The sequence below is a fragment of the Myotis daubentonii genome, chromosome 4, assembly GCF_963259705.1.
Source record: "Myotis daubentonii chromosome 4, mMyoDau2.1, whole genome shotgun sequence".
Classification (NCBI taxonomy): domain Eukaryota; kingdom Metazoa; phylum Chordata; class Mammalia; order Chiroptera; family Vespertilionidae; genus Myotis; species Myotis daubentonii.
Genome location: NC_081843.1, coordinates 62,926,634 through 62,938,751, shown reverse-complemented (window position 1 = coordinate 62,938,751; position 12,118 = coordinate 62,926,634). Strand labels below are relative to the sequence as shown.

Sequence of the window (12,118 nt, the reverse complement as noted above, 5' to 3'; positions counted from 1 at the left end):
AAGGGATGAGGAAAAAAAAGGGATATTGGTTAGAGGGTATAAACTTTGGGTTAGAAGATAAGTTCTGGTAATCAAATATGCTGAATTATTATTATAATTAGCAATTATCCTATCTAATAAAAGAGTAATATGCAAATTAACCATCACTCCACAACAAAGATGGCGGTGCCCATAGCGGCCAGGGCGGGACGCTGGCAGCGTCACCTGGCAATGGGAGCCCAGCATCCGCTCCTCGGCTGGGGGGAGGAAGGGGCCCCTGGGTGCAGGATGCTGGGCTCGCGTTGCCCCTGGCGACACAAGCCCAGTATCCGCACCCGGCTGTGTGGAGTGGGGGAGGGGCCTCTGGCCAGAGCCTGGGGTGAGGGACACTGGCATCATTGCAGGCTGGGCTGAGGGACGCCCACCCGACAACCGTGCATGAATTTCATGCACCGGGCCTCTAGTATATTATATACTTGAGCACTGTTAAAAGAGTAGATCTCAATTGCCCTCCTCACCACTAAAAAGTAATGCTAATTATGTGATGTGATGGAGGTATTAGCTAATGCTACAATGGTAACTATTTCCCAATATATAAGTGTATAAAATCAAAACACTGTGCATCTTAAACTTATACAATGTTAGATGTCAATTATATCTCAATAAATCTTGAAACAAAGAGGCTCACATACATACCAGGATAGCTTAAGACAGAGGTCCTCAAACTTTTTAAACAGGGGGCCAGTTCACTGTCCCTCAGATATTCCACACATGCGCACTGCGGGTCCGGGACGAGTCAGCTGCTAAGCAGGACAGGCAGCAGCAGCAAAAACACCCGGCGGGCCAGATAAATGTTTTCGGCAGGCCGTAGTTTGAGGACCCCTGGCTTAAGATATATCAACAGATCACAAAATAGGAATTATAAGCAAAAACTTTCAAATTGGCATTATGTAGTTTTCAAATGAGAAGAGTGTAGGATAGTTTAGATAAAAGTAAAACAAAGATGACCCTAAAGTAGAGTTAGCACACAGAAGAGTGTTTTTAATGGAATGCGCTATTTCCGTCCTGTTTTTTTAGGCAGTAGAACACTGTCATAGAGTAAGGTCTCTGGAGTAAGACAGACCTGAGTCTGAATCCTAGCTTCACTTGGGAACCTTGAGTAAATTACTTAATATTTCCATGCCTTAGTTTTCTCACTATCCAATATAAATAATAAACAATGGTACCTAGCCTGTTGGGTAGTTGAGATAATGAAAGGTTAAATATGATAATGTACATCAATGTCTGACCCAATTAATGTTAGCTATTGTTGCTTAAGGAATGTCTTTCTTTAGTTTCAGAAAAAATATCAAGGACTTGGTGAGCATAAAGATATCTATAATAATAAAAGTGTAATATGCAAATCAACCGAACGACTGAACAGCAGAATGACCATCCAGATGACCTTCTGGACCACCATGCTATGACATGCACTGGTGCCCGGCTAGCCAAGGTGGGTGCGATGCAATTGGTGGAGGAGGGTGTGTGCCACTGCCTCATGAGCGCCCTGCAGAGGGAGGCCCAGGCCACTGGTTGGCAGAGCGATTGATCAATTGGGGAGCTCAATGATCACCCCAAAGAGGGAGGCCCAGGCCACTGACAGATGGGCTGTAGCGGGTGGGTGGGGCCTCCCACTGCAGGGGTTATCCATCCTGGAGCCCCAGCCGGGTGGGCAGGGCTTACCTCTTTGGGGCAATCGATTGCAGGGCTCCTGGACTGTGAGAGGGTACAGGTTGGGCTGACGAACAACCCACCCACCCCCCCGGCCCAGAGTGCACGAATTTTGTGCACTGGATCTCTAGTAATCATATATTAAAGATAATATAACATACAACCTATTCAAACCAATCTAGATTTTATTTAAAATAAATTATCATAAGTTTTATTAATAAATATGAATAAATTGTTATCATTTTACTCATTTTAAACTGTATTTCCTTAATAAATAAAATTTGGTCACTGGGTCAAATATTAGTAATGTTGATCAATTTGGAGCTGGGTTAGCAGTATATACAGCATTAGCGGCAATTACTCATCTGGTTTTCTTTCCCTTAACATGTCTAGCTCAGAACTTTAGACCTGGTAGCTGCTCAATGGCTGGCTTATGGTAACGGCCTCACAGAGCTGAACTGAATTTTCAGGGAGCCCACCCAAACAGTACTGTTTAAAATTTCTCTTACAAATGACAAGCATTTAGCTATACACTTTCAGAAAAGGTCCAATAGTATAGTGGTTGATAGCATAGGTCTTAGAGACATAAAGATCTCCATATGAATTCTGCCTCTGTACAACATGACCCAAGGCAAGCTAATCTAAGCTGCTTTCCTTGTTTATGAAATTAGGATAATAAGGAATGTAATGTACTTAGCACAGTGCCTGACATATGGAACGCATTCATGTAACAAGTGATTTATACCAAAGTTCAGATAAAGGAGTTTGAGAAAGATCAGTGCACCTGGACTTGTGGAAAATGTTTCAAATTTTGTTATTAAAGCCGACATACATAGTTTTCTCTCACAAACGGGCAAACACCTTAATATCAGCCTTAAAGACACCAAGTAACTTACACATATTTTCAACCATATGGATCTTTTCTTCTGTTATAAACTATTTTTAGCACATAAAAAACTTTCACATTGAAAACACGTTATAAGAAAGCAGAAATTCTTTTAGAGAATATAAGAAATTTAGAAAATAAGTACACTCATGTAGTGCTTTTAAAATTTGTGTTAACAATTAAAATGAAAATCTATTTGCTTTGAGTAAAATTGTACTGTTACTGAATTAACCTATTTTATGTTCTGACATCACCTACAATTGGCTGACGCAGCTCTACTTTGTGATGTGTTACAACTTCTGGAGGAAAACAGAAAATTTCAAGAGAAAACATTCAATTATTTGAAAATTCATATAGCAGAGTAAGTAATTTGGTACTCTTGCATTTTATTAAGGAAGATAAGCAAAAATATAGTGAGCTATATAAATTTGTATAAAGTGATCACGAAGTCAAAAATAGCAATTCAGCAAATGATAATTTTCAAATACTTAAAAAATATAGTTTATAAACCTATTTAGAAATATACCTGAGTTTTACGTAAAAGCATGTCTAATCATAATTTTCAAAATAATTATGTTTTTTACCTTGATTTTTCTCCACTGGTGGGAAATTTAAATGATGACAGGAAAGAGTTAACTGCATCACAACAGTTTCTTTCCTTTGTCTCTATTTTGAATAAAATTAGGGATTTTCAAATCATCTTTTATTTGTATATATTTTATAGCAATATTAAAGGAACTTTTAAAATCAGCTGTAGTTAAATTGCTATGCCTCTGTAACCAATTATATATAATTTTATAATTAGTATTTCATAATAGCTCTTTATTGGAATTGACTGACTGAAATATTATAATCTTAAACCTCCAGTTCTAAATAATGCCAATTTCAACAAATTTTCAATAATTCTTTTTATGTAATAATACTTCGGCTTTGGAAGATACAATGGATTAAAAATAATACTTTTCCATTATATAGATATATGTGTGTGTTTATATGTATATGCACTGTATATATACACACAGACACACAGTTTCATTGAAAAATTTATGCAATCAAAAAATCAAAGTTCCTATTGGCAATATTTTTGTCTTACATTTCCATTAGTTTTAATAATTTAAATAACAGGAAAGAAAACACTTCTATTACTATACTTACAGAAAAGGAAATGCATATGAAAAATGTGTAAATAAATTTCATAATATTTATTTTCTTATTTATTTTCAAGTTTTCAATTAGGTTTAACTAAATAGAAAAATGCTAGAAAATTAAAGATATCAAAAGCCTTAAGACAAACAGAAATTTTTAAAAATCACTAACCCAAAGCATGCACTGCTCCTCTATGCCTGCTGGAACTCTTGCTTGTCTTAGTCACTCGGGCAGCACTTTCTTTGAACTGCAGCTCACAAAAATTTGCAAGAAATTTTGACATTTCTTCTGTAACAGTATCCAGGTAGGTTTCTTTAATGAATTTCACTGTTGAGGATGGAGCTAAAATTTCATGCAGTGTGTTAAAATCCTCTTCTATCATTGAATATAACCTAAGCATTGTACTTTGGTATCCATGAACCATTACATCTAAATTTGATTCCCTGCTATAAGAAGGAAAGCAGTTCTGCAGAAGTTTATTCTGTATATTTTGATACTTGACTATAACTTCTGATTCTGGATAAAGAAACAAGAGTTGTCGTATGCACTGATTTTTCAACAGAATTTTCTGCTGCAAATGGTTTATTTCATTATGGCTTTGTAATTTGCCCACTAAGAAGCGTCGAAGATGTAATCTGATATCATCCCATATAGACTTTACATCCATAGAGGAATGATCTTCAACAGAATGAAGAGAAGTCCTAGAGAGGAAGTGGAAAGATGTCCAACTTAGAATTGATGGAAGTGAAATGCTGCTCTGACAGGAGAGGTCCCAAAGTAAATCCAATATCATTTCTTCTTGATTTTGTTCATTCTTCAACAAATCTTGCTAATGGAAGGAAATTATAATGTTAGAAATGTGATTAATTAAAGGAGTAGCAGGAAAAAAGATTTCTACAGTCATATAAAATTTGATAATTCATTTCAAATTAGAATTAATACTCTGATGCTCTTCAAGGTGGGCTTTTTTTTATTTTTGCATTTGACATTTAATCAGGTCAGACATTTTAGAGTGTTAGCTTTATGAATTGTTTAAATTTGCAAAGCCCAGAGGATGAACTATATTTTCAATTAGATTTCTAGACATATAGATTTTAGCCTTCATTGTTATCCACCACTGATATAATGTAGGCAGTATAAAAACCGCAGCTTGAAAATTCTAAAAAACCTATAGTAAAATATCAATTGAAGTGTATTCCTAAAATAAAACTCAAGATCGCACCCTAATTAGTTGCTGGTGGATAATTTTCATGCCTGAATGAGTATACTTATTATAAAACTCCAAATGAATATAAAAATGGAGACCTTTAAATATAGCATGTGCCCAGGGGTTACTAATAGCTGCCATCCTGAGAAATAAAATTTAACACATTTAAAGACTTTAACTTTCATTTAAATTCCTTTGTGAGAGCCATGTCAAGAAAGATTTTACTTTGGAAATTAATCTGAGAAAATTTCAATTCTCTCCAAAGAAATAACTAAGTCAAAATAGGGAAACAATACTCTCAGAATCATTCCCCAAAAGATGCTATGAGAGAATTTCATTATACTTTTCATGCTGAGAGAAAACAATGGTAGGTGTAATTATGAAAAGTAAAGGGACAAAAAAAAATTACTTTCTTTCTGGACTTTAAATTTTACATGTACACATTCCCTTTACATGATGACTTCCCTAATTATGTGTATTTCAGTTAATACTGAAATTAGCTTATATTCTCTAGGTAGCAACAAGCCGAATGCAAGAAAAATGGAAGCAAGGTTCAAATGGCATAAGATCAGGAAGTTTTTGAAATTTTTATTGACAAAGATACCACAGATTACAACTCCTGGACAAATTCCAGGAATGTGCTTTCAGTCATTGTAAGCACTGTAATGTCTGATTTAATACTGTATTTTATTATATAAAAAGCACTTTTTCGCCTGGCCAGTGTTGCTCAGTAATTGAGTGTTGACCCTTGAACCAAGAGGTCACAGTTGGATTCCTGGTCAGGGTACATGCCGGGGTTGCTGGCTCAATTCCCAGTAGTGGGTGTGCAGGAAGAAGCAAACCGATGATTCTCTCTCATCATTGATGTTTCTATCTCTCTCTCCCTCTCCCTTCTTCTTCTCGAAATCAATAAAAACAAACATTTTAAAAGCACTTTTCTATACAGTCTCTATCTTATTCATTATGGAAATGTAGCATAGATATTTAAAATCCCAATCTACAGATAAGGACACTGAAGTGCATGTTAAGTGACTTTCTAAACATCACATACAATAAAGTGTAGAATCCAGCATGAATCCCCAGCTTTGTTCTCCTTGTCCCCATTCAACCTACTACACTCTATGGAGCCATAAAGTGTATTGGCCTTTTGGCACCTTCTCTTTCTTCTCCATGGATTGAGTTCTTTTGATACTTATGGAAAAGAAATGTCCTTAGAGTCCAGGACATCAGTATTTTAGTAAATTCTATAAAGCAAGTGAATCATATTAGTGCTGCAATCTTGGGTTTCTCATTTAAAATAGAGGGTGGTAAATAACTGTAAATATTTGATCAAGTATAATAGATTACAGAGGTTTAAAATATGTATTTAGTATGATTGCCTACATTTTGAAAATAACTTCAGGATAATTGCTATAAATGAGGACCTCTGTTTCTTATTTAAACAGCTAGATAAGTAATAAATAGAAAATTTTCTATGAAAAAAATATTTGTATGAAAAATGCTGGACAAATGATGGACAACTTTATCAAGTAAAAACTTGATAATAAGGTCATTTTAATCTGGATCTGTTTTAATAATGTGCTCTTCCCTCAAAATAACATGATCAATTATGTGAAAAAAACCTAGATCTCAAATAAGTCTATCAGTCTAATGAATTTGAGCAAAACTAAGGCAGCTTTTGCCCTGCAGTGAATACAGAATGACTTATGTGTGACAGATTAAAAGATAATTAAAAGCTTTTGCTTTTAATTAAATGAGAAAGCATTATTACATCAATATTAATGAAATTCAATACACATGCCTCTTAATAGAAATTAAAGGAATAACTATATCCATATTTATTCTTCAAGGCTCCACCTTCAAGAGATAATGGGTGAGAGGATTTTCTTAAAAGAATAAGGCTTCAGGGCACATAGTCTTCCTTTCTCTTTCATTTATTACTTGTTAAACATTAAAGAGACATCTGCAATAATAACAACAGCCAAAAACTATTTTCATCTGATTCTATCATCCTAAGCCATCTACAACCTCAAGATATTTTCCACATCTGCCTTAGTCAATGTTTGATGTTTAGACAAAAACGGTGCCCCCTTTTTTCCCTAAATTAAATCAAAACCATAGCTATGGAAATACTGCTTTCTAACACTTGTGCTGTTTCTTGGGAAATAGTTTTTGCAAGCTAACCACCTTTGTGGATACAGGAGTCATAAAATAAATGTTTTTATTGAAGACTACAAAATCTTATTTAACATAGAGGGTTGTCAGTATCAAGAAATTACCAATGTAATAATTCTCTACCAATTAACGGTGGCTTCATATAAATTGCTGCCTTGATTGAAAATAACTGGGCATACCTGCAGGTTAAGGATGAAGGGAATGATAAGACAAGGCTACTTAATAGATGCAATCAATTGTGATCTGATTATGCTTAATAATGAGCTCAGAGAAAATTGTATTGAAGGAACACAAAATGTAATAAATATAAACTTTTCTGGTAAACAAATGTGGTAGATATATACTTTGTGGTATACGTTACATTATAAATCAACCAAGAGTTTTGTTTAATCTCCACTTATATAAAACTTCATTTTATTGATAAAAATCATAGAAAAAAACCCCCAAATAGTTCACTAGATTACATTGGGGATACAATAACAAAACAAAACATAAGCTCCAATCCCTAGAAATGCCAAGCTAATATGGTCACTAAAATAAATATTATTTACAAATAGAAATTGAATAAATTGTATTCCTTGTTCACCCATCCCACTCCACTATAAAGCAAAGATATATATATATATATATTTTTTTTACCAGTGTTTTGAGAAATTTTATCAAATCTCCATGGGGAATAGAAGGTGACTTGGATGAATTATGATTATAGTGATTTAACCATTCAAAACAGTCAGCTGTTGTCTGCAACTGCACATCTGGACACTGTTTGTTGACTTCGGACTGTATTTCTTTAATGCAATGCTCTATGCTATAAAAAAGAAAAGAAAAAATTATTTTGGTAGAAAGTAGGTAATAGCTTCATCTCATAATATCACAGGCCCTGAAATGTTTATATGTGGTACCTGATCACATACAATTTATAAAATTATAAAACATTCATATGATATGAAATAATAACAAAGAGACTATATATTTTCAATCATAATTGAAACTGAAAGTTCAAATTTTCTGGAAGTTTCATTTCAAATGCAATAGAGGAAATACAAGATATTTAGCTGCTCAGAGATAAATCAGAAATTCTTTTGTGTTAAAACAAATATGAAGTATAGATACAATGAAATAATGGTCTTCTTGATAGGCAGTGGATAAAAGGCAGAGACAAAATACTCTTGATGGCTGAAGACCAGAAACGTACATAGTCTACTAATAGGCAATGACCACATAAAATTATGGAAAACTTCAATAAATGAAATATTAAGAGGTCACAAAGCAGATACCATGAGCTTGTCATTTTAAAAGTTGGAAAATATATATGCTGTATATACACTCTTACGATAGCTAAGTACCTCTTCCTGCCATTGAACTCTACTCCAAAAAACAAAAACATACTGAATATTGCAAATTAAAAAAGACTACAAGGAAATGAAACAACAGTTTAAAGCAATTATCTTTGAATTATAAAATTTGGTGCTTTTAATTTTATTTTTCTAAGTTTTCTAAATCTTCATTAAATAAACAAGCAAACTAGGAACAGAGAAAATGTATCCAATTGAACCTTCCAATGTATACCAGTTTTTAAAGTTTCATTCAAAGTATCCTTAGCTCTGATATGAAATAGATATACTATGTTATTTTATTTTTTATATAAAAATCTGTACATTCATGATTATAAATCTTTGTGGGTTCAACTGGTGACCTTAAGCAGAATGTCATCTGTGGAGCCACATGGATGTGACATATTACTACCACCTGATGGCAGCATATCTAAACTGCAAGAAAGCTTAAAAAAAAAAAAAAAAAAAAGGAAAATTCATTTGAAGCTGAATCTCCTCAACCCATAATTTACAGCTAAGCATTTGCCTCTTAATAGTGTTAAGAAAGATTTATTATTAAAATATTCTTACTGTTTTTAAAATAGCATTGTTATTAATTACAGATGCCATATGACAGAACCATGTAGGCTTTGGAAACCCAGCTCTGATTATTAAAATTGATGGCATATGAATGACTTTTCAAAATTCATCAGGTATGTGTTACCTATAAAACATTCACTATAAAACTTGAAGGAAGGCTTTTCAGAAGACTTCTGAGCATGAGTGACTTTAAATTGAATTATCTTGAAACAAATACACTCTGTGATCCAGAGAGCCTTTTCATGAAAACAAAGAACTTACAAGAAAAACAGCACTTCCTTTGACCACAGGGTACTCAATTTCCTCGTGAAACAGCCTTATTCAGGGATGCCAGTTCTAAGTCTGACTTGAGATCGGAATATATTTTCTTAACTCTCATAACAACTTCTATGGACTAAGAAACACAATGCCCTAAACATGCACCTTGACTCTAGAAACCCTTTATCAAAGTCTTTATTATAGCATCCTCATGTGTCACATTCAATGAATTCCAAAAGATCACAGCAATGTGAATTGAAATGAGCTCAGAGAAAATGGTATTGAAGGAACACAAAATGGTATGTGTTGGTCTACCTAACACATCTGTTTCAATAAGGACTCAGCTCTTGGGCTAATCTCTAACCTCTGACTCTGGGTAGAGGCCAGTAAGTACAATTTATATATACAGTAAAGCCTATAGAGGGCTAGACATTTTAGTAATTTGTCCAAGCACTGATACAGAGACCGAGCAGTTGCATTTCAGAGGACCTCCCTCATTGATAGACACTAAGACAGTTGAGCTGTCTTTTAAAAGTATTTTGTCACAAACTTCAAAATGTCAGAACGCATCTGCACCTGATTTTTTTTTTTTTTTTTTTTTTTTTTTTAGTTGGCTAACCATCTTGTCATTCTGCCATTCACCACGGTCTTATTTTCAAAGTGCAATTGTTTGAAGTCTAAAGATTTATTGCCTGATTATTATACAAAAGAAATATTTTCAAAATTTAAAATGAATGTTTTGTATGTAATCTGACAATTTATCTTCCTTAATTGAGGTAAAAATTAAATTAAAAATTAATTGAGCGTAGTGGCTTGGGCCGATTTCTGAGTTCTCTGTTCTGTTCCATTGATCTATATGTCTGTGCCCAAACCAAGCAGTTTTGAGAACAGTGTATTTGTAATATAGCTTGGTATCTGGTATTGAGATCACTCCAACTTTGTTCTTTCTCAGGATTGCTGCAGCTCTTCGGGATCTTTTTTTTTTGTTTTTTTTGTTTTTTTTTTTTTTTTTTTTATTCCGTATGAATTTTTGAGAGTTTTTTCTAGGTCTGTGAAATTACCATTGGTATTTTAATGGGGATTGCATTTTAATATAGATTGCTTTGGGTAGTATGAACATTTTAATGATGTTGAGTTTACCAATGCATGAACACGGTATATTCTTCCATTTGTTTATGTCTTCTTCTATCTTTGTTTTCAATGTCCTGTAGTTTTCTGAGTACAGGTCTTTTACCTCCTTAGATAAGTTTATTCCTAGGTATCTTAATTTTTTTGTTGCAATGGTAAATGGGATTGTTTTTTTAGTTTCTCTTTCTGTGAGTTCAGTATTGGTGTATAAAAAGGCTATAGATTTCTGGGTTCATTTTGTATCCTGCTACATTGCCAAATGCATTTACTAAGTCGAGTCGCTTTTGGATGGAGTCTTTGGGGTTTTCTATGTACAATATCATGTCATCTGCGAACAATGACAGTTTTACTTCTTCTTTTCCAATTTGGATGCCTTTTATTTCTTCTTCTTGTCTGATCACTATGGTTAGTACTTCTAGTACTATGCCAAACAGAAATGGTGAAAGTGGGCATCCATGTCTTATTCCTGTTCTTAGGGGAAATGGTTTTAATTTTTGCTCATTGAGTATGATGTTGGCTGTAGGTGTGTCATACAGGCTTTTATTTATTTTTTTAAAATTAAATCTTTATTGTTCAGATTGTTACAGTTGTTCCTCTCCCCCCCCCCCATAGCTCTCCTCCACCCAGTTCCCACCCTACCCTTTGCCCTTACCCCTCCCACTGTCCTCATCCATAGGTGTACGATTTTTGTCCAGTCTCTTCCTGCACCCCCACACCCCTTTCCCCCCAAGAATTGTCAGTCCACTCCCTTTCCATGCCCCTGGTTCTATTATATTCACCAGTTTACTCTGTTCATCAGATTTTTTATTCACTTGATTTTTAGATTCACTTGTTGATAGATATGCATTTGCTGTTCATAATTTTTATCTTTCCCTTTTTCTTCTTCCTCTTCTTAAAGAATACCTTTCAGCATTTCATATAATGCTGGTTTGGTGGTGATGAACTCCTTTAGCTTTTTCTTATCTGTGAAGCTCTTTATCTGACCTTCAATTCTGAATGATAGCTTTGCTGGATAAAGTAATCTTGGTTGTAGGTTCCTGCTATTCATCATTTTGAATATTTCTTGCCACTCTGTTCTGGCCTGCATAGCTTCTGTTGAGAAATCAGCTAACAGTCATATGGGTACTGCCTTGTAGGTAACTGACTTGTTTTCTCTTGCTGCTTTTAAGATTCTCTCTTTGTCTTTTGCTCTTGGCAATTTAATTATGATGTGTCTTGGTGTGGTCCTCTTTGGATTCCTTTTGTTTGGGGTTCTATGTGCTTCCTGGACCTGTAAGTCTATTTCTTTCACCAGGTAAGGGAAGTTTTCTGTCATTATTTCTTCAAATAGGTTTTCAATATCTTGCCCTCTCTCTTCTTCTGGCACCCCTATAATTCAGATGTTGGTACGCCTGAAGTTGTCCCAGAGGCTCCTTACACTATCTTCATATTTTTGGATTCTTTTTTCTTTTTGCTTTTCCAGTTGGGTATTTTTTGTTTCTTCGTATTTCAAATCTTTGACTTGATTCTTGAGATCCTCTTGTCTGCTGTTGGATCTCTGTATATTATTCTTTATTTCAGTCAGTGTATGCTTAATTTCTAGTTGGCCTTTTTTCATATCCTCCAGGGTCTCACTAAATTTATCAGCAGTTTCCATAAAATTCTTGAAAAACCTTATAACCGTGGTTTTGAACTCTATATCCAGTCATTTGCTTTCCTTCATTTCTGTCATTTGTG

General features: G+C 34.4%; 1 protein-coding gene across 3 annotated transcripts in view; it reads right to left on the bottom strand.

The window, feature by feature from the left end:
* KIAA0825 (KIAA0825 ortholog) overlaps positions 1-12,118 on the bottom strand; it is a 367,814-nt gene that overhangs the window by 299,094 nt on the left and 56,602 nt on the right. For all 3 annotated transcript variants that reach the window (XM_059694100.1, XM_059694103.1, XM_059694101.1), the window contains exons 4-5: positions 7,743-7,911; positions 3,893-4,550 (exon numbers count right to left, since the gene is read on the bottom strand). In XM_059694100.1, coding sequence (XP_059550083.1) covers positions 3,893-4,550; positions 7,743-7,911 — 827 coding nt within the window. The remainder of the gene's footprint in view (positions 1-3,892; positions 4,551-7,742; positions 7,912-12,118) is intronic.